At 41.7% G+C, this 23,308-nt stretch overlaps 3 protein-coding genes across 3 annotated transcripts; 1 reads left to right on the forward strand and 2 right to left on the reverse strand.

Annotated features, from left to right (window-relative positions):
- Positions 1-479: 479 nt before the first annotated feature.
- On the reverse strand, positions 480-1,282 carry LOC104419203. The gene has a single exon (XM_010030777.3). It carries the CDS (start codon positions 1,219-1,221, stop codon positions 634-636), a length of 588 nt encoding a protein of 195 aa, XP_010029079.2. The 5' UTR covers positions 1,222-1,282; the 3' UTR covers positions 480-633.
- Positions 1,283-3,020: 1,738 nt separating this feature from the next.
- Positions 3,021-7,225, reverse strand: LOC104419204 (E3 ubiquitin-protein ligase RGLG2). The gene is given in 12 exon segments (XM_018863131.2): positions 3,021-3,442; positions 3,523-3,579; positions 4,186-4,459; positions 4,577-4,704; positions 4,841-4,946; positions 5,026-5,105; positions 5,237-5,334; positions 5,488-5,601; positions 5,687-5,779; positions 5,782-5,826; positions 5,912-5,996; positions 6,484-7,225. Coding segments are annotated over 12 exon segments (1,320 nt in total). The 5' UTR covers positions 6,643-7,225; the 3' UTR covers positions 3,021-3,361.
- A 10,486-nt stretch (positions 7,226-17,711) lies between these two features.
- LOC104419205 (probable methyltransferase PMT9) lies at positions 17,712-22,316 on the forward strand. The gene is made up of 8 exons (XM_010030784.3): positions 17,712-18,124; positions 18,671-18,835; positions 18,928-19,110; positions 19,306-19,900; positions 20,454-20,566; positions 20,658-20,878; positions 21,131-21,460; positions 21,837-22,316. Exons 1-7 carry the CDS (start codon positions 17,873-17,875, stop codon positions 21,444-21,446), a joined length of 1,845 nt encoding a protein of 614 aa, XP_010029086.2. The 5' UTR covers positions 17,712-17,872; the 3' UTR covers positions 21,447-21,460; positions 21,837-22,316.
- The last annotated feature ends 992 nt before the right edge of the window (positions 22,317-23,308 follow it).

Here is a 23,308-nt window from a genome sequence, read left to right on the forward strand (position 1 = left end):
TTATGAAAATATTTTCAAATTCATTTATTTTCCATAAAATACATGAAGCCTTCATTTTAATCATTTTTTTTTTTTGGTTTTTATTGCGATTCTAGTTTATTTCCCTTTCTTTTTTTGTCTCGTTTTTTTATATACACGTGTATATGCAATGCTTACAAATCTCAAATTTGATACTCTTTAGTTGCACCCCTTAATCCATTTACTAGTGAGATCATATGCCTGTTGGCAGGTTAATAATTCGCTAAATATCATGAACATCAACTCGACATACATAATAAGCTGATCAAATGATCACGAGATATCCCAAATCAATTATCAACTCGAATCTTGTTCTTACAAAGATAACTACCATCATATAATCTTGCGAAATGGGGATTACGGGATGCACGACCTTTGTAACGCGATGTCCAATTGCACTAGTTGTGCATAAGGACGACAAATCTGTGCATTGTTGTGTATTCATCTACAGAGTCAACAGAGCTTTGGCATTGCACGCTGGCAAATTGATCCAATATTCAAATTTCGGGTCGGGTCACTTTGGACCATTTCACACGACCGAATCGACAAGAGACCCGATCCGATAGACAACAAATCACAGACGATTATTTCTGGAAGCATGAAAAAGGTCTCTACTTAACAAGCGATTCTCTGCACGGATACCTTCGGAGACCACCCGTAGCCTCCCACGCCAGCGGCGCGACCTCGTTCGCCGGCGGCGGATCGCTCCAGGAGCTTCTTCACCGGCGTCGGGTTCACCTGGAGGAACAGGTAGTTGCCGGCGAAGAGGTCGCCGAAGTGGGACTGGCTCTCCTTCAGCCTCCGCAGCACCTTGGCGCACGAGACCCCGACCGCCCTCGCCAGCCTCGCCCGCCCCCGCAGGAACCTCCTCAGCCCCGGCACCCTGAGCCTGAACCTCCTCTTGACGGCCACCCTCTTGAGCCTCGTGTACCACAGCCTGGACCGCACGATCGCCCTGTATCTCTCGAAGACGGCCTCATCGTCGGGGACGAGACCGCCGGCATCGCCGTCGCCGCCCTCCGCCTTCAGTCTCTGGTATCGGAACTTGGCGGCGCAAGCCATGAGAGAAAGAGAGAGGAGATGGGGCGTTGGGGAATGAGATGTCGTTAGCTGGCGAATAAGGGTCGCTCGAAGTTGGATTTGTGGAGACGAAAGAGAGGTTAAAGTTTGCGGTGGAGCTCGCGGCGGCAGTTGAGCTCGCATTGAATGCCGAGGGAGACTGGTTTTTGATGGTTTTCTTTTTCACTGGTGTGAAGTTGTGAACTGGCGTCGTTCCTGCGACTGTCGGATCCACGTGTTCAATCGCTGTTTATCTCTCTGTCCGAAAGGTTTTTTTTTTCATCAATGTGGTCGGAGTAGATTCCGGCCCGGGCCAGACTTTATGAGCCGACATCAATGCTTCCCGACTCGGTCGACATTAACTCGGCTATCGGCCAATGGATGGAAACCCTTCTTGTCTTCTCGACTTAATTCTATTGGCTTCTCGTCATTAGTACTGGGGTTTGGCTGTCGGCCGTGTATACGCAAGGTCGAAATCAGATCACATGTGCTAGTCAACACGCCATTTTCTCTCCTCCCTTGTCGATAACGTGCGGAATCAATCCGTACATACTTGTAAACGAGCTGGCTTTGTTTAGTCGATGACTTTGATTTATTGCCGAGGCCGACCCCCGAGAGATTTCTCTTTTGTCTCAATGGTCTTATCACTTTCTCATCAACATCCGAGTCGATGTGATGCTCAAAGTCATAGTTAATAACCAGTCAAAAACATCAATTGTCATTATTAATTTGAATTAATATCACAGAAAATTTAAATAATAATTTTATTTATGATTAAAAATTTCATATTGATATATTCATGATAAATTTATCATCCATTAATTCCCGTTAAAATGAATTAATATCACAAAAAATTATAAATTATGAAATGTAAAATCCCAAAGTAGTATATCAAGTATCATCCAATTCAATAATTTAAGAGCAAAATTTAATGAAAATTAAAATAAGGTAAATTTATTACAAATATATTATTTTGGAGTTTATAATTGTCAAAAAAATTAATTTATGGTAAATTTGTTACATATATTTCAATTTGTCTTTTTTTTATAGTATTAACCCAATTTTTGACATCCAAGTTGACTTTTTTAGGGTGCCAACTTCATCTAGTGAAGGGGGCCTAGACCTATTTATCAATAAAAAGCCCACCCTTTGTATTGTCGAACTATAGGAATGTGATACGACCCGACGATCCAATGATCATTGAAACCGACCAAGAGCAATAAGGGGGTGGAACTAGCTGTAATTGGGGACATGCTAGTGACGATCTTGGACCGATCGGGAGGACATGCGATCCACGAACAATGTCGGGGATGCCGGCCAATGGCTACTCAACACCACCACTTAGCGAAAACTCGGGCTCGAGGGAAGTCGATCGCCGACCAAACTTGTGGTCATCGAAGACCAAATTCGGACAACCTAGGGCATTGACTCGAGGTGGCGGTGCGGAGCCTTTGTGGTTCCCCGCGTAGGAAGACAACCATCGCTTTTTTCCTTGTCTAGGTGAAAGGAAAGCACGCATGAATTGAAAGGACAGAACAACTCCGAAATCGCCCTAATCTCCACGCCACCCGTGACTTAGCAAAGAAGGGTATTCGGCTTCCAAAGATCACCATCAAATGGATGGGATAGCTTCTTCAAGTGCTCCTCTGTTCACAAAGTCAAAAGAGTCCTCGCTATGAAGCACCGTGCCGTCTGTGTTTTTCCAACATCGGATCGAAAAGCAAAGAGCCAGGACCATCCAGGTTGAGACCTATTGAACGGCCGCGATTCATTACAAGGACATGATTACCTCTCGAGAATAGAATCGTTTGTACAAATACAACCCGAGGTTCGCAAATCGATCCCAGAAGAGAAGAGGGAAAAACAAAGATAGTTTGGTGACAAGTCCTCATCATCAACCGGGCCCATTGCAGCAATAATAAATGAGGTTGGTTCAGGCTGAATTGAATGAAACAGCACGATAAATAGGCAGGCAAAATCAGACCCACGAGCTTTTGTTTCTCTCAAAGCATATCACATTTACAGTCTACAATTAGGTCATTTGGTGTTGGCAAATAATCGATACCCAACCATTATCAACAAAATCAATAAACAAATAAGTTTAGGTTGAGATCATTATATACAGAGGGCCGCAAAATCCCGAATAAACAACCGATGCAGAAGAGTCTTCTCATGGATCCGCAAACAATACTGAGGGATCAGAACCCGTGGCAGCCTCTATGACTTGCATGGTTAATGATGGCAAAATTTAATGAATCGCGGCGAATGGGAGAAAACCCAATTGCTAGTAGAGCTTTATCCTAGTAATGATCGAGCTTCGACAAATGGGGCACAGCTGAAGATCTTGCCCGCACTCACAGCATGTCTGTCACAAGGAAAAATTTCATGTTGATGACAGCCGGCCTAAGTATGTGTAACCATAGAGAGAAAAGCAAAAGGACATACCTGATGCCCGCAACCAAAAGCCATGTCTTTCTTATTGGTAAAGCAAATAGGGCAAAGCTGCACGATATGGCATAAAATGAGTCAGCAAAACTTGGAACCAAACAATCGTGTAAGAAGATCAATGCGAGTGCAAGCATCCCAATGATATCTCCCTAGACAATGAACTCCAAATTGAACGCCAACTAGAGCATGCAATCCAAGCCCTAGTGAACTTAATGAAGATTAACCAAAGGAAAAACAGAAAGAATTCAGGGAAACATTGCCCTTTCCACAAGTTCCTTCTGCTTTCTAAAATGTCGAGCAATAGAACAGACGTATTATACATGGGAACATGCCAATACCACCCTAGTTGTTGGCATTCCTTTCTGTGGCTGGCACTTGTGGAACCACACAGCCCTCCATACAAAGCAAGCAAGTCTTAGGGATAGGATGCCTGGAAAAGACTTAAGGAACCCAGGATTTTTGGCAAACGTAGGCATCATCAAATGCCTTAATCAATGACAAGCCCATCAAGGGAACAGTACGGTTGTCCAAAGCTATTAAAGTGTCATTTCCCAACTAGGAATTTGGCTGTGAATCAGCATATTCTCAACATATAGCAAGCACGATAGAACAGTAAAAATTGCAACATTTTGATAAACAGAGAGATTTGAACTGTAATACCTGATCATCATTAGTGGCACTTGGAGCAGACGGAGCTGTGGGAGTTGGCCGGCTATCCCCGGGATAAGGTGGAACACTTGGCTGGGAGATTGCTGGATAATCTTCATAATAAGGTGCAACACTTGGCTGTGAGGTTGGTGGATAGCTATCTCTGTGATAAGGCGAAACACTTGGCTGAGAGATGGTTGGACGGGAAGGCTTCAACATACCATTGGATGGTGTACCATATACAGGCGGCGGGAGAGGAACCCTCCGAGAAATATTTCTTTTTTGGCTACTCCCATGCAGAAAAACAAATAAAAAGATCAGACTTGGAAAGAGCAACTTCCCAGCCAGCCAAAAACAATCGAACAAGCACACAAAAAAAACCAACTAGGTGCATTCTTCTTACCCAAGTAAATTAAGCTCAATAGTTGCCTTGTACTGAGAAGGTATTTCCATTAAGGCTGAAAGAGCAAATTCTGTCTCCTTTCTTTGAGGCGCCGCATTCTTCAACATAATTTTGGTAAAATTGACAAACTAGAGGAGGAGGAGGAGGAGGAAGGGGGAAGAAAAGGATATTTACAGTCAATAACTTTCTTAAGAAAACAATCTCATCCAAACAATTTCTAAGGAAACCACAGTAGAGAAAACAGTCATGCTCAATACCACATACCTGGAAATTATCAAATGCTCGAGCAGGGATATTGTCATCGAAGTCCTTCATCGTGTCCCAAGGCCCATCTCCCACCCCGACTAATATGATTGAAAGAGGCAACTTGCTGCAGAAATCAAGATTATTAGATCAAAAACAACAGACAGAAAAAAAGGTAGAGACTTCATCAGTTATTCTATATATACCTTGCTTCAACAATTGCTTCAACCGTCTTCCTCTCCTGTGGACTTAGTTGGCCTGGTGCAGTGTCGACACTCCGAGTCACCTGCAGCAACCAACTCATTAGACACAAAAGATATAACTGTAAACACATAACTACATATACAACAGTCAACAGGGGCATAGTAATACAGCCCCTGAAAAGGTATGTAAGCCGATAAGTTTAGAAATATGCACCTGTCCATCAGCAATTATCACTAAGACATGGTACTGCCCGCCACTTTGTTCAACAATTGTCATGGCCATCTCTATAATTGGTGCAAAAGAAGTAGGTCCTATGACCAGAGAATCCAAAAAAAAAAAAAGGTTAAACTAATAAAAATAAAATTTGAATTAATGAATAAAAATATTCATTATAAAGATTGTTAGATCAGCATTTCTCCAACAAACATACTTTAGAGCACAATGAGCTAAAAATATCGAATCACCTGCAAGCTTCAAATGAGGGAGTATTTCTCTGTAACGGTGCAAAACTTCTTCAAAACCATTACAATATTTATCATCTGGGTAGAAGCTGAAGACGTCTTGGTCATGCGTCGATGCTGGCATGAGAAAGCAAGACTCATCATTCATAGAGCTCAATTAACAATATTTGCATGAAAAAGTAACTAGATCCATTCTACATACCATCTCCGAACCCGAAACAAGGAATCAGGTTATCTTCATCAAAAATGGCCAAGGTTCTCCATATGATGGATATCGCTTGTTCATAGGGGTTCAGACCATGCTAATGTCATGCAAGCTGCGCTTGTTAAATGACTTTGCACCTACATCACAAACAAATCTCAGCATTCTGAAAAGGAACGAGTATGACTATGAGCCAAGAAAGAAGAATTGAATGTAAAACCTCACCTGTCCACTCATTGCTCTTAGTAAAGTCAATACCAACAAGAAGGTTGGAAGACTCGAGACCAGCGCACGCAAGAGCCTCAGTAACCTAAAATATCACAATTAAGAAAAGAAGCCAATGAAAAAGAAAGGCCTCATCCTCTTACAAAATGCAACAAAAGAACTAGGTCAACATGATAAATGTGGTCACCCAATAACTCTATATACCAAACAAGTTTAGGTCCCGAGATAAGTGACCGTTCCTCCAGCCACATATAATTAAAGATCATCTATCGACCACTTGAAAAGTTTCAAGTAGCCGTTCCGTCCCCTTTTTAGCATAAGACGCTGAATATGGCGACTAAAGAGATAGAGCAATAATTGAGTTGAATACATGTGATATGTGAAAGGATCAAATGAGGAATTTATTGGTGTAGCTACATCAGAAGCAAGCTCCGTTCCCATGTCTAAGTACAAAATATATCCATCTTCAATGAAATGAATTATTGCAGAAAAAGGCACACCATGAGAATTTCCAACACCAGCATGAACACCAATACCAATCACAGGGCAACAATTTCAATCTGAAATCTCACCTCTTCCAGGGATTTGAAACCATCTGCGATAGTCGAATACCTCTTGTCGAGCCTTCTCCGGTCATTGCGTGCTTGACCGCCCCCATCCCCATACTCTTGAGGCGGCGGATAATACTCCTGCGGCGGAGGATAAGCCATCTGGGGCGGCGGATAAGCCATCTGCGGTGGTGGATACGCTGTCTGTGGCGGTGGATAGCTCACGCTCTCTTCACGATACAGAGGAGGCTGCGCATACCGTGGCGGCGGATCGCTCACGCTCTCTTGACGGTACAGAGGAGGCTGCGCATACTCGTACCGCGAATCCAAGGATAAGAAGTCGAACGGTGCGATGATGGACTCGAATTCTCATCCCAACTCTCCTCTGTGGAAAGCTTACCCCCCATCAATCAAGCCCAAGAAACTCTGCAACAATTCTAACTAATCTCAACACAAGATCGCAAATTTCTCCTCTATTCCGCTCTACAATCAAAAAGCAAGCAAAACCCAAGTCTCGAGATCCCAAAACACCGGGAGATCAGAAAAAGAGCAACAACAACAACAACCCTTCCGATCGAACTTTCAAGAGATTGGAACAGGGAAAAACATGAAGAAAACCGATACAGCTTGTGTATATAAAGGCGTTGAACCAGATTTAGGCACGCTGACCGAACCAAGCGAAGACCGGAAGACGAAGAGAGGCTGGTTCGGGCACGACTTCCGCATGCAATAAAACAAACCGACTTGGAAGAGAAGGGAGGTTTTGTTCAACGCACGTACGCAGAGCCTGCAATAACTTGTCCGTAACCCATTTTCTTTTTTTTAATGTTAAGGTTTTGGTTTGAAGTTTCCACGCCATTGCCCCCCAATCCAAACCCACAAGACTCCAGAGGACACATCGCCCCATGCAGCAGGTTTTGACCTGATCCTCAGTCGACGCGACTCTCATTTGTCATTATTAAAAAAGCTGTCACATGCTTCCAGAGGAAGGAGAGCAGAAACGAGGGAAACACCCGACATGAAAACGAGAGATGTTAAACAAATTTGAACGAAGCATTGACGCAAGAAACACCGGCGGCAAAACTTCTGCGGACGAAACGAAGCATCGCGATCGAAACACGTACCTGATTATGAAAGCTGCGGAGTTTGCAGTGCGCCTTGGATCTTCGGAGAACACGATGCGGGATGAGAACTGAAAGCTCGCCTGGAGTTTAGAATTTATATGCGAACGAGATAATCGCGTCCGCTGACGATGACGAAGCTTCGAATCAGCTCGTCGCGGCTCTTATCGGGTTTTGACCTTAACAGAGAAGTCGCGATTTTGGCATCGCCGTTCGAGACTTTTTCGTTAAGACTTACTTTTGATATTTATTTGCTCGGCATTTTTTATGTGTAACTCCATAAATTTTACTCTGCTTTTCACTAAATTTCCCTTCTTCATCGCTTGCACTTACTGTTTTTCAAAGTATCTCGATAAAAAAATTTGTCATTTAAAAGCACTGTGGCACTTAAGAGTGATTAATTTCCAGATGAATTGGCTCCCAATTTCGTGACTAAATTTCGAACAAAGATCCAAGTGATCTATTCTGGAATCGACGAAACAATTGGTTCCTAAAACGGTTCCCGTTTAACTTAGGGACCAACCCACCTTTTCTTAATTTGTGTAAGATAACAAATTTATTGTAATAACTTACCAAAGTTGCACTATTTGGCTACAAATTAGCTGCGAAAGTACTCTTTTTTATTTTCTAAAAGAACCTTGAAAACCAATTCAACCCAAGAGCCCAACCAATCGGTCTAGGCTAGTTGGGTCCAATTCAATCCAATTCCCCTATTGAATTGGATTGAGTGCTCAACTCTAGTCATGTTATGTTTTATTGATGCATCAAAAATAAGATAATTTCACTGTTGCCTTAGAGATAATTCTTTACAAAAATCCTATTTTCGAACGGTGGTTCAACTCAATCGTCATATTATAATCAAAAGAAAAAAACTCAATCATTGCTTGGATAAGCGAACCACATTACGTCTGGAGTGAACTAATCATATACATCTAATCCACTATTTGATTTATTCCATAACTCAATAAGATTTAACTCACAAACGCCAGTGGTCAAATGATTCTCGTCCTGTCCATACGACGCGTGATCAATAGTCCGAAAATCATAATCTTCTTTCGAGCAACAGGAGACGCGCTCATTGACGAAATTCACCCGACAGAAAGGTCAATCATCTTTTGCAAAACAAAGGCGACAGCTTTATCTAATTGTCGTTACCGTATTAGCATTGCTCTCCTAAAAGCGATGAAATATTCTAATGCATAGAGATGTCTGCGCTAGTCCCTTAAACTCAATAATCAACAGGAGCGCCACCAAAGTTTTCCCAATCCGTAGAGTCCACGAAACGGAAAGGAGCACGAAACGATGGGAAAAAAGCAAGCAATAATTTAAACACACATGGATCGAAAGAGGAGCGGCCTTTTTCAAAAAGGGCCATTATGCCTCTCGCATTTTGTCAAAAAGGGAGACATGGAGGCATGTGCAAAACGGGATTCGGGGAAGGATCGGGGCAGGGGCAAGGGCGCGGGAAAACTTGGGTGTACTCAAAGCTATTACTTTATCCTAGGAGGGCTTTTGGACTTTGTTTTTTCCTTTCGGGGTTAGATAAAAAGCTTGCTTGCTGGTCCGGATAACTTGGGGAATCCTCGACCACGCGTATATTCGAGACGGTACCACCACCTTGGACTGGACTGGCTCCGCTGTCCTGGTCGCATCTGGCGGACTGCAAAGGTAACTTGATTGGTCCGGAGAAAATTCGAAACGCCATGTCGCCTGTCGGGATCTTTCCGTTCCGAGACGAGCTCGAAGGCCAAGTTGGGCCGGTGAGGCTGCTCGGGCCGGAGTTACGTCGGGCTAAGGCGACGCCCCCGGGAGGGAAAAGAAGGACCAGGTAAGAGACTTTGCACGTGGCGCGACGCCTGCTGGGCGTGCGTTCGATTGAATCGTCAAACGCCACCGACGGCGCGGCCCTGCGGTAGGTGGGACACGCGGCCTTTCGGGAGCTCACCGTTAGACAAAGTAATTGGAAAGAATGGCAACTAATGAAACGTCAATACACTGCACCGCCCTTTAAGGAATTGTTTCCTTCGTCACATCATTAATGATTACTGATAATAAAAAATTAGGATACAATAAAATTTCAAAATAAAATTTCCATATATCAATTATGATATTTCTTCAATGACTCTAAAAAAGGAGACAATGGAGAATAAAGGTTATATTTTTTTTCAAGAATGAAATGAAGAAAATTGAAAAAGTTGAAAATTATTGAACTAGAAACGTTGAATTTATAGTAGTAAAATATTATGTTAAACTCGTACGATTTTTGAAAGTATATTATGAGATGACATACTGTTTCATAGAGATACAAACTTTCATCTCTTAAAAAATTATAAATTCGAATTCAAAAAAAAATAACCATTGATTAGTGCGAATTCTAATCCTCAAGTGCACAAGTGTCGAATAGTTGATTGCACCAGACCTCAAAGAGCCGATGGACGACGAATTGTGGTGGCAAGACTACCAGCCCTCGTTTGTTTCCCGCAAGGGTCGCCGACTCTCCTTAGTGACACGGAGGCGATGTGTGGCCTATAGACCCCGAATGAAGCCCCACCCCTCTTGCATTATCTCTCCCTCCTTGGTTAATCTTCTTTCTTTTAGAAAAATGATTGGCCTTTTGTTTAATTTGTTCAAATTTCGACTCTTTTTGTTTTCCACTTTATTTGTATTTTTTTAACTTAGGCCAAGTTCTTTGCCTTCTTTGGAAAAATAAAAATAAAAATAAAAATAAAAATAAATGTTATTGTGGATAGTAAAATCGGCATAACTCTCATAAAGTGAAATAATTTAATAAATGAGATGACTGCAACACGTCCTTAATTCGTGATCAATAGAAGCGTACGAGCTTTTTCAATACGTAAAGCTCACAAAAGGAAAGAACGTATGAATTAATCGAAAAGCAAAAATAGATTAGTACGCATCAAAAGAGAAGTAGTATTTTCCTAAAAGGCAATTTTGCCTTTATCATTTTTGTCAAAAAGAGACGTGTGCGGAGATATGACTTGGGGAATTATCCAGGCAAATGGCCAAGTGCGGAAACTTGGGCGACCAAAACTATTACTTTACATTTAAGACTTCTAGAACTTTTCGGTAGAAGAAGGCTTGCTGGTCTGGATAACTGCGGAATTCTCGACAATGCGAACATTGGAGATGGTGCCTTAACTTAACTGGAGTCCATATCCAGGTTTGCAGCTGGCAATTTGAAAATTCGAAAGGTGGTGTCGGGATCTTTCCGTTCGATTTCCAATGTAAAGTTTGAAGGCCAAGTTAGGCCACGAGCCTACTCGCCCCCAAGTTACATCAGGCTAGGCCTCTGTGTTCATATTTTAATCAAATCATGCAGTCTTTTATGGGCTCACAAGTTCGAGTTATGTCCGCGAACGAGCTGAGGAACGATTACTATCATGAAAATCGCTGCCTCATGCAAAGATACTTGTTGACTTCTGGCTCGCTGGTTGCGGTTGCCATGACGAGTTGTGCACCTATTGTCGTCGACGATATTTGACACGGTTGTGGCGAGTAGCGTTGGTGAAGGTCAGAGATCCAATTCATCTCAATTCTTAGAAAAGGCAACAATAGACGATGAATCCAAAGTGGGTATAGTGCTTAAAGTCTTGTATCATTAACTATTGAGATTTGCCCCCAATAACTACCCTTCCAATATAAAATAATAAGGTGGGGGTTTGAACCTCTACCTAGATTGGGCTGGGGATAATTTAGTTTCAAGTGTGAATTTCGACTTTTAGGATAAAAGTTTAAAAGTGAGAGTTAGAATAAGAGTAAAATAAGATTGACAAAAAAAAAAAAGGTCTTGTATCATCCAAACCATTTTATCTTCTCCACCAAAACTCACTCCACGTGCCCCCAATCAAATTCCTTGTTAGCACATTCTCTCTCTCTCTCTCTCTCAAAGTTCTGAGCCGAAAAGAAGATTGGAAGGAGCAATAATTTGGAAAGTCTAGCCTAGTCTTAAATTAGAAGGTGGAAGAAAATGATATGTGTATAAACTTAAGCCCTAAGTTATTCCCCACCCATACTGCATTTTCTCTCTCCCTTCTCTCCCTAGTTACTTTCCTTTTTTCATTTTCTTTTATTTTTCGAGTTACGCCACGTGTGCTCAAATGGCATGTAGAATTTCGGCTCACTATGTTAGCAAATATGGATAAGCATTTGGTGAGATAGCTTAGTTGCATCGAATTCCAAATATTACACATTGAATTCAAAGACTTCTAGACTCTTTTTTTTTGGGGTTAGAAGGTTTGTTTGCTGGTCCAAATAACTATGGAATCCTTGACCACACGAATATTCGAGCTTAAAACCAATTCAACCCGGAAACCCAACCCGTCGGTCTAAGCTTGTTTGCTCTGGTTTTCCGGTTGAATTGGACCCATTGCTTGACCCTAATCATGTTATGTGTTTTGAATGCGTTAAAAATGAAATTGTTTTCTTATTGTCCCATAGACTATCCACTATAAAGACCCTTTTTCCAAATAGCGATTCCAATCTTGCTTAAACAATCAAACCATATCATACATGAAGTTCATAGACCGTAGACAACTAATAAATTATTTGATTTACCTAATAATATTTTGTTCGCAAATACCATTAAAGCACTCATGTTCTTTTTCAAGGACATGTGATCAATAGTTCGAAATTCAAGTTGATCTTTATTCAAATAGTATGAGGACTCATTAATAAGAATCGTTTCAACAAAAGTTCTTTGCCTTCTCTTGGAAAATAAAGAAATGAGTTAAACTATCGATAACAATCAGCATTACTCTCATAAAGGGAAATAATGTGATATACGAGATGATTGTAGTGCGTCCTAATTTCATGATCAATATGAGTGCATGAATTTTTTTAATACGTAAAGCTCACGAAACGGAAGAGTAAAAACTAATTAAAAGGCAACAATGGATTAGGATGCATCAAAAGAGAAAGTGAATTTTTCCTAAAAGGCCATTTTGCTTTTGGAGTTTTTGTCAAAAAGGGACAGGTGCAGAGATATGATTCGGGGACTTTTCCAGGCATTGGCCAAGTGCGGAAACTTAGGCACTAAAAATATTACTTCATGTTCAAGGCGTCTGGACTTTTGGTACAAAGTTTGCTGGTCTGGATATTGCGGAATCCTCGACAACTGGAGTCTATGTCCAGGTTTGCATCTGGCAATTCCAAAGGGAATCTCGGGACCTTTTCGTTCAATTTCCAATAAGAAGTTTGCAGGCCAAGTTGGGCCCTGAGCCTACTCGCGCCCAAATTACATCTGGTTGGGCCTGCCGTGCTTATATTTAATCAAATCATTATGCGTCGCCCGGTGATAAATGCATCGGGCTGTCCTTCATGGGCCCACTGGTTCGAGCTATGTCTCGCCGATTGGGGTTGCAATGGCGAGTCGTAAACCAATTGTCGCCGACGATGTTTGACATGGTTGTGGCAAGCGGTGGTGGACCTAGTGGTGAGGATCGGGGATCCAATTCATCTTACTCTTTAGAATAACAATAGACAATAAATCTGAAGTGGGTACAGTGCTTCGAATCTTGCATCATCTGAAGCATTTTATCTTTCTCCCACTGAAACTCACTCCGGTTGCCAATGATCACGTACTCTTTCTCTGGCTAGAAGCTCTCCTTCAAGATTCTGAGCCGAAGTGTTAGAAAGTCCAGCCCAAAAAAATTAAGCTATTGAGTGGAATGAGATTACGTGTATATAAAGAGCATATAAATCTTATTGTAAAGTGATGTGGGGGCATTTCAACACTCCCTCTTACATACAAACACGATCAAGAATGACATGTGAAATTTAATTAATAAGAGTAAACACGAGTGTTAAAAGGGCAATAACCCGATTCGATGCTATTAGGTGAATGGAGAGTGCATCTATAATCACATTGTCAAAGGGTGTGAAATATTTCAATATGAAGGTTACAAAACAACCTCCATTGGCCGAGCAGCCACAAGGGTCGAACGGTCCTAGACTCCTAGCAAGGCTACAACCTCCACGGATTTCCAACGAGGGTCACCGATTCTCCCTCGTGACGTGGGGGCAACATCACTAGCTGCAATCTTAAGTCAAATCTCACCCATATTGCACGTTCTCTCTACCTAGTTTTTCCTTTTTGTCAAATCTCTCCCGAGTTGATTTCCTTTATTTTTATTTCATCTATATCTCATCCATTTAAATTTTGACTCTTTTGATTTTTCATTTTCTTTTAATTTCCGAGTTTTGCCACATATGCTCAAATGCCGTATAGAATTTCGGCATGCCACATTAGCAAATTTGGGTAAACAATTATTGACAGAGCTTGCACTAAATTCGAAATATTATTGCACTGTTTAAAGTTTACAAACTGATTTCATTTCAAGAAAACATTTAGAACTTTTGCAAAGATTTATTGATGCACTTTTTGCAAAGAGTTCAACGTTTAAATATGCAATAACCCTTGTCAATTAGCGATATCCATTCCATTTGCACGATCTTTTCAATATTTCTTTATTTCTATCGAGTCTTCAGATATAGAACCGAGGCAACGACACATTAATCCTATGTGGCGTTGTGTCGAATGTAGTTCACTGTGCGAGCCTACATGTCAATGCTACAAAATGAAAGAAATCTTAGCCGCACATTACATATGAGCTCAACTCATTTATATTGTTGCATGAAGTTGACTCCCTAGACCCATGAAATCAAATGGTGCATATAAGTCGGGCTTACATGATCTGAGTGTACCAAATAGTTGTTCTCACAATAGTCTCAGTGACCGAAATTATATAGTCGATATTATCTACCCCTACATTTGGATGTCTCATTACAAGTTTTAAAATCGCGGAATATTATGCCGAAGAAGTATATAATCAGGGGTTTTGGGGGATATTTTGGTTCTCTTTTATTGCTTTTTCAAAGTTTCTTCTGCATTCGACTCATGCGCATGCCAAAACAAATGATTATTTGTTTGTCGCTGTCCAAACTGAGAATCCGATATGAGAAATTTCCATGCAACCGACCTCTATAACGTGAAACGCACTACAGAAAACGATCCAGACATGGTCATCGATGTACGAAAAGTAAAAAAAAGCCCACGTGAAGTGACCCGAACGGCGACGGCAATCGTCAACTTCTAGCGGACCGCTTCATTTCCCTTTCCTCACGGGGATTTCTTGTCCGGACTCGGATTCGGTAGAGCGGATCGAGGCTGCAATGAATGCAATGCCGGTCGAGTAGGCTTTGGTCCGGACGAGGATCTTTTTCCGAGCGGACAAATGCAAAATTACCCGAAATGAAAATGGTGAGTCGGGGCGTTAGATGGAATCTTTCTTGGCGCGACATTCAATGAAATGCAACTATGGGAAATTCAAGTACGCCACTACATTTGGTGGGTCGGTCCCTATGCTAGTGCCCTAGTGCTTAGCTTGCTGGCTCGCAATGGGAATGCTAGGTCTAGAGCTTTGTCGAAAGTCCCTCGTTTGTCAATCTCAATCCCTATTATGGAACGAAATTGATTCAAGTACCCAAGTCCGAGGAGGTGAAAATAGGGAGGCCTTAGGTGCATTTTATTTTTCCTGTACTTTGCTACTTTATTTAGAACGGGATGAATCATACATTCTTTAATGCCACGTGCATTGATCTTTCTACTAAAAGATTAGTTTTGCATTCAAATCAAAATAAAATAAGATAAATTGATGTTAGAACTCTTTCGAATATCCTTCGAATTGTTCAAAACCTCATCGTATATTTAGCAGAACCTTATATATAATTAAAAATCTTTGAAGTTCTTTTTTTAAATCTTACTTGCCCAATGTAAACTCCCTTGATATCTCTAAATGTTGCCCTAGGTTCTCTCATTCGCTTTCATCAAACCCACACTCTTCAAGTCCCTCCGGTTCATCTCCTTTGCCACTAGCTTTGCCATCTCCACTCGCAGGTTGTGGTCCTCGCTCGGCTTCATCGAGTTGAAGGTTGTTGTCAATGCTAACAAAGACAGGCCTCAGGTTGCATGACTAATCTAGTTTATGAAGCGGTAGCAGTCTCTGCCGAGGTGAAGGGAGGTAGGGAGGCAGTGATGAGGTGAATGCCACATGCAAAGTTTAGGCATCATGTCGAAATCAATCATCTATGATGGTGAGGGTGGAGAGGAGGTGGATGAAGATCCACTTGTGGACAACGTCAAGGCAATGAGTGACGAGGGTGGACATGCCTTTGTGGATGACAACCTCGAAGAATCTAGCACACTGATGAGGGAGTTTGAGTTCTCCAATGTTAATAGCCATACAACATATAATATCTTCCTTTTACCCTTAGATGTGAAAACATGATCAACTATCGAGTGACGACAAAAGACAGTGGTCCAAGGTAGTTGTGCACAATGACCATGATCAATTGTCATCGTGGTGGTCCTTGCATGGTGCCTATCACTTCACTGTTCCTTCCTTAGAAGACAACATTGCTTGTCTAGTTAATTTTTTTTTTTTTTTTTTATCCAAGCCAACTTTCACTCCTGCCCCTAATTTTTTATCCATCCTTATATTCGGATATATCGCGTATGGAGGATGTCATCAAACACTCAATATGAAACGTTGTTATACTATTCGAATTCAAATTTGGACTACTGAATGCAAGCTAACATGCTAAGAGCCTCGTGATGACCAATGTTTCATGCACTGCATCAGCAAACAAGTATACAGTCAAATGAAATTAAGCTTCATGATACAGGCTACACATGAAATTTGATACCCACACACATGAAATACATTAAGATAGAACTTACATTTTGTCATGTTAAAAAGTTCAATGCAAAAATTCAAGCCAATAATAAAAAAATAGAACATCGATATATAAAAGAGCATTCCTTAAGTCCACCTCCTCGTCTCCAACCACTTACACAGTAGGAGAAGCTTGGCAAATCTACCGCTTCCCATAAAAATAACGAAGAAATAATCAAAGCTAGTTTCATAAATTCGACATTTTTTGTGAGATGTTAATATACAAGCGAGTCATATTAAACACCCAATAAGTAAACTTCATATATCGACTGTAAATCGACTCGAATTTTTTATATTATTTCCTTTTGGGCCTACACGCATTTAGGTTCTTCCTTTAAGTAGAAGCAGCACCCCCCGGGGCCGGGGGAGGGGGGAAAAAGAAGGACCAGGCGATGACCAACCAAATGCAAGCATTAAAAACAAAAATCTCCAGTGCCCACCCCACCCCACGCGCTAACCCCGCTCTCCCCCGTTCCACGTGCGCCGCACTCGCGCATCGATTGGTCGAATCGGCGCCACAAAAAAAAAAATTAATAATTCCCCCGAACTCGATTAATTCGTGCGCCCCACGCGCGTCGGGGCGCGTGGCCTCTCCTCCGTCCGGACATCGATGCGACGGAGATCCTTTTCTTAATATCCTGCTCATATAAAATAGACAAATCCCCATGCCACTATGGAAAGACTCTATTGACCTCGGGGAAATGACTTGTTCCCGTATCAACCGGCGGGCCTTATGCGGAAAATCACTTTCTGCCTATCCTCCCTCGGGCCCCACCGCCCCCGCCCGGGACCCCAAATCGTAGCCTCCACCAAATCTTAATGACTCTCCCTCTTCCTCCCTCTCTCTTCCCCTGATTGGTGCGGACATATAATTAAGAAAAAAGATCCGGTTCCAAGAGAGATTGTAGGACCGATAGGCGATAATTAAGGGTAAGGAAAGTTACTGGAATTGGCACCATTTAGAAATCAAAACGTTACTTTTCTTCAGATGATACGAATTATATTTTTCTTAAAACAGCTATTCGTCCAAAACAATTCTTTTTAATTTTTTTAGAATTTAAGATGATTTTTGGGTAGAGAGAGAGAGAGAGAGAGAGAGAGATTTGACCCAAAAAAAATAAAAAAAATGAAAGTTGCGCGTGAAAGCAACAAGCAAAGAATAGTGTCCCCCCTGGCGACGTTCTTTATTCTCTTTTTCAACATTATCATCATCATCAGCTATTCCGACCCCAGAAGAAAAAGATAACATGGTCAGTTCTGAAAAGTCAAAGGTGTTGACTCGTGTACCTGCGTACTACCGTGGGCTGCACCGCATCGGATCTCTCATGCACACGCGCAGCTCGCTTACTTAAATGGGTGACAGGACAGTCCCCAGCTCCGGAAAAATTTCAGCTCGGGAACCGCGCCGATCGCCGTCGCCGCAAAGCCGAATCCGCCGCCCCACCTGTCCCCTCGCCTTCCGTCCTCCGTCGAAATCGCGCCTTTCCGCTCGGGGCTCCGGCGCCGGGGGAATCTCGCCGCGGATTCGGGCCGGTTCCGATGAAGAGCAGGAGCGAGTTCGTGCCTAATGCGGCCGTCGTGAAGTACGTTTTGATCGGGGCGATTGCGGCCCTGGGGCTGGTGTGCCTGTACTACGGGTCGTCGGTCGCTCCGGGTCTCTCGAGATCCGATGAGGACGGCCTCGGGTCCGATGGGGCCGACCCCGTCCTCGGCGGGTTCGTGCCCCGTCGTGACTTGGATGATCTGTTCGCCGACCGGGAGCGCAATCCCGATGTTCCCAGGAGCATTCCGGTAAGTCGCGCTCGAAGTCACGATTGTTTTATGCGGTGAAAGACTGTTTCTTGCAACCTCTGGAGTTCGATTCTGTTCAATTTCTTTTGTTTGGCCGGTTTTACTGCGTTGTCCTATGCCGCGAGTGTGCAAGTCTCGCCGGTAGAGTGGAGATTTCAAAATCAGTGAAGTGGACAAATGAGTGGTTTTCTGCTTCAAGTTTAGCGATGCAATCGCTGCATCGAAAAGGCGCGCGGCATTTTTTTCGATAATTTTTCCCGCTAATATCGGATTTCTATAGTTTTTCAGTGCCTGTGAACGAACAGCGATGTGGGTTATGCTTAGATCACTGCTTATATTCTTGAGTGCATCTGTTCCGACCTCTTTCGATCATTTCGCAAATGTGGTTGTATCGATGGAAGATACTTGATGGAATTTGTCTGTCGATTGCTTCGAAATGCCTCCAGTTTGATGTTTGGCTTGTCAATTGTGCTTTTAGTTGATCTTCATGATCTCCTCATGTAGCTCTTCTCACTTGGATAATTCCTTTCTCTGGGTTCTATTTAGGTATGTGATATGAAATTCTCGGAATTGATACCTTGTTTGGATAGAAACCTTATTTACCAAATGAAATTGAAGCCCAACTTGACCTTGATGGAGCACTACGAACGGCATTGTCCACCACCTGAGCGCCGTTACAACTGCTTGATCCCTCCCCCAGTTGGCTATAAGGTTCTTGGTTTCTTTTGCCGCTTTTGTGCAGCAGTCTAATTTAGGTTGGCCTCTGTCGGATCTGATGTTGATGATTATTTCTAGAATATCAGGTACCTATCAGGTGGCCAGCAAGCAGGGATGAAGTGTGGAGAGCAAACATACCTCACACACATCTTGCACAGGAGAAATCCGATCAGCATTGGATGGTCGTGAATGGTGACAAGATTAATTTCCCGGGTGGTGGAACCCATTTTCATTATGGGGCCGACAAGTACATCATGGCAGTGGCTAAGGTATGACCTAAGTGCTTTCTTATCTGTTGACCCTTGGTGGGGAAAGAGCAGAAGCTTTTCTTTCTTATGTACAAATTATTCCTTTGGATAGGAGGGGGCATCATTGGATTTACTGTACATTTTTTTTATCTTGTTGCAATTATTAAACCCATAAACTCATTATGTGCTTTTTGGGCTTTACTTATGAAATTGTAGATGCTAAAGTTTCCCGGGGATAAGCTTCACAATGGGGGCAGTATCAGGAATGTCCTTGACGTGGGGTGTGGAGTCGCAAGTTTTGGGGCTTACCTTCTTCCTCTCGATATTATAGCCATGTCCCTTGCACCTAATGATGTGCATGAGAACCAAATACAATTCGCATTAGAGAGGGGGATTCCTTCTACTCTTGGTGTATTGGGGACCAAAAGACTTCCTTATCCAAGTAGATCTTTTGAACTGGCTCATTGTTCACGATGTAGAATAGATTGGCTCCAAAGAGATGGCATTCTATTATTAGAACTTGACAGATTACTAAGACCGGGAGGATATTTTGTGTACTCCTCTCCTGAAGCCTATGCGCAGGATCCAGAGAACCGAAAGATTTGGAACTCCATGTATGATCTTCTTAGAAGAATGTGCTGGAGAGTTGTAGCTAAGAAAGACCAAACTGTTATATGGGCAAAACCGATGAGTAATAGTTGTTATTTGAAGAGAGATCAAGGAACAAAACCCCCTTTATGCAGCTCTGGTGATGATCCAGATGCAAGTTGGAATGTGCTCATGAAGGCATGCATCTCCCCTTACTCAGCAAGTGAGTGCTTTGATAATATCTTTACTGCTGAAATCGTGTGTCTTGTTACTGATGTATGATCTGTTTATTCCTGTGTGGCTAACTTAATCAGTTGCCCGCCCTCATTTCAAATTCTTGCTGGTTTTCTCTAGAATTTACCTCTGGGGAAGGAGGGTAATCTCATGTAAAATAGTGACCTATGCATGGATACCACTTGGCTTCTTCCCAGATCACTCTCTGATCCGATGACTCTGTTATTTGCAAATTATCACAGTAGGCATTAGATGTCTTTCTGAAATGATAACTGCATCTGTCTGGTAAACATAAGTGATTGAAAGGTGTGGATAGATTATAAATTCCCTTTATTCTTCCCTCACCTTGATTGATAATAATGATGATAATCACAATATTTTGTTGGGCTGGAAAAAAGACTTCATCAAAGGGAGATAATGCTGATAACTTTTCTTCTATCAATTGCTCTTTGGGGAACACCTATTTCTCCCTCAGTGTTGAGTAAAATTTGGGTGGTGCGAGTAAAATTAATTTTCATTATCCTACTTATTTTTTTGAAAAGGGATGCACCGGGAAAGATGGAGTGGACTGGTTCTGTGGCCTCGGAGGCTTACTGCACCACCTCCTCGCCTGGAAGAAATTGGTGTCATTCCTGCAGAGTTTCAAGAGGATACTGTAAGTGCACGCATGCCATGATGACCAATGTGCCACTACATTCAGGATTTAGCTATCATTCTAATAAGACATTTCATGATCTTTTACGCAGGGTGTATGGCGTTCTAGAGTTGATGAGTACTGGAAGCAGATGAGAGCTATCTTACATAAGAATTCAATCAGAAATGTCATGGACATGAACTCTAACCTTGGCGGGTTTGCAGCTGCCCTAAATGACAAAGATGTTTGGGTTATGAATGTAGCTCCCATTCATGCCTCTGCCAAATTGAAGATTATCTATGATCGAGGCTTAATTGGAACTGTTCATGATTGGTATTGATCCTGCCTATTATCATTTTAGGTCATGCATTTGTTTGTAATACATCATCGGTACGTCGTGTATCCTGTTACCAATCAACATGCACGGTAGTTCATCTTATTGATGATGTAGATATTCGTCAGCCACTGAGTATGACGTGGATATGGCAGGGATAACTAAGAATTTGACGTTCTCTGTTCTGTTTCTCATTCTCAGCTCTTAGTATGAATATCATTTACCCTTTTCTTTTCTTTTCTTTTTTTCAGGTGCGAAGCATTTTCAACATATCCCCGGACATATGATCTTCTTCATGCCTGGGAAATTTTTTCGGAGATTGACAATCGTAATTGTGGAGTAGAGGATCTATTGATTGAAATGGACCGGATTTTAAGGCCAGAGGGCTTTGTAATCATAAGAGATAAACCTTCTGTAATAAATTACATCAGGAAATATCTTCTTGCATTGAGGTGGGATGGCTGGTCATCAGAAGTTGAACCTAGGGTGGATTCTCTTTCCTCTTCCGAAGAAAGAGTTCTTATCGTGAGAAAGAAGTTATGGACTGAAGGGGTCAACACAATCTGATGATGCATTATCAGGTACATGTTTGGTATGATCTGTTTGAAATCAAAGTCATACTTCTGTTTTTCTTAATCACATATGATCAAGGTGGATTACAAGTTCATCCTTTGATCCTCTCTATGAGCTTCCTGGCTCAGTTGTCTCTGTTTTCTGAGCCAGTTAGATTATGAGCAACTTAAGTAACCATGGCCCTTTAAAAATCCCTCACCATGCTTTCTTCTTCAGCAGTAAACCTGTTAAATGACCAGAACACTCATTCTAAGTTCAGTGTTCAATTGTAGCGATTAAATCTTAAATTCTAGTGTTCCCCTGCTGCAGTAAGACTGCTCACTGTATGTTTGTGCACGCATTTGATTACATGCAAGTTCACAGACATCACCGTTTTTGTTTCAGATGTGCGGAACGGTCATGAATGGCTCTGCTAGGAGAAACTAGCATTCAGTCACGCCCGTTGGTAGCAAGAATTGCTTGTCCTTTCGAGATGGTGACTGACTTCTACATGAGACTTGCTGTGTAAGGCATTGTGGAGATATGGCTGTGAAGCGGCGGCTACATACTGACTGTTTGAGAGAAGTAGGCTTACATGATCAACTAGGGCTGGTTGTTCGGACGTAATTCTTCGTCAATATACTTTTTTTAATTTTCACTTTTACCTTAACTTTTTGATCGTAAAGGTTTTATGGGTGTTTCTGTCGGTCGTACCAACAAAGCGAAGCAATGGCCTAATCACTCCCTCGTCTAAGTCGCGGTTGTATTTAAAAGTTACTAGCTGAGTTCTTGTAAGTTCTTGTACATGTCAAATCGGGTCATTTACATAAACAAGAACTCTCATAATTAAAATGTCTTCGGGAGGCGATAAGTTGATTATTTCTTTTTCAAAGCGTCAAAATTTTTGCTTCTTGACTGATGGCTTCTCGCTTTGAATGCATTCAATTTCACATGATAAATCTTATGTATTCTGTAATGACATCAAAATGGACTGTCTTGTTTCATGTCAGGGTGTCTTCAGGAACCCCTCGTTTGTAAAAACCAAACGGGACCGAAGGAGTCATGGTCTCCGGGAGAAATATCGATCCTTTCTCACTTCTCAAATTAAATTATACCCATCACATTTTTATTTTATTTTATGGATTTCTGTTAACAGGTGCCCACCTAGTAAAAGAAATTTTGCTCTATTGAATGCACTGTCATTCTCGTATTCTACGTAATGGGTGCATTGAAATTCAAAATGGTTCCATTATAAGTATGGTTAATATGTGAATTAGAAACCAAAATGCTTTCAGTATTCAAGAATGCTACTAATTACGCTTCTGGATAATAAATAGGGTTGAATGATTTTAAATGCAGAGTGTATTTCAATAGAAAAGATCAATCACTATAATATATTAAGAATCAATTGAAAGGAATAATTTTAGTAATTCTGAAATAAAATTAAGAAATATCAATCAATACACCATTCAATACACATGCAGAGCATATCAAAGTTGTTATATTTTCAGGACTTTTTTCTTATAATCAAACACAATAATTTGCATTTTAATTTATTCTCACAATCCACCGTATAAGAATAGCGAAATTATCATTCTGTTTTAATTCCATTCTGTTCGGTCGTACCAAATGCAACGTTAGTGTCACTCGGAGCATATAAAATAATTTATATTTGAAAAAAAGAATCTAATAACTAAGAAAATACGCTTCCAATTCCTAACGGAAGAAAAAAGAAGGGATGGAATGGACAAAACCTCGAGGTGAAAACGACGGTGGAAAAGGCAAATCAACCGCAGCCGAGCCCAATCAACCCCCAAGTACGGAGACGGGCCACGTGTCGGCCCCACAGCATTCGTCTCTTCCCGCTCTTTTCGTTC

Source organism: Eucalyptus grandis, chromosome 9 (assembly GCF_016545825.1).
Source record: "Eucalyptus grandis isolate ANBG69807.140 chromosome 9, ASM1654582v1, whole genome shotgun sequence".
Classification (NCBI taxonomy): domain Eukaryota; kingdom Viridiplantae; phylum Streptophyta; class Magnoliopsida; order Myrtales; family Myrtaceae; genus Eucalyptus; species Eucalyptus grandis.

Excerpts from the sequence above, each read along its gene's own strand:
- LOC104419203 (XM_010030777.3), bottom strand. The coding sequence starts at position 1,221 with ATGCGAGCTCAACTGCCGCCGCGAGCTCCACCGCAAACTTTAACCTCT.
- LOC104419205 (XM_010030784.3), top strand. The coding sequence starts at position 17,873 with ATGAAGAGCAGGAGCGAGTTCGTGCCTAATGCGGCCGTCGTGAAGTAC. Across the intron at positions 19,901-20,453 it reads CATCTCCCCTTACTCAGCAA|GGATGCACCGGGAAAGATGG; the intron begins GTGAGTGCTTTG and ends TTTTTTGAAAAG. Across the intron at positions 20,567-20,657 it reads CAGAGTTTCAAGAGGATACT|GGTGTATGGCGTTCTAGAGT; the intron begins GTAAGTGCACGC and ends TCTTTTACGCAG.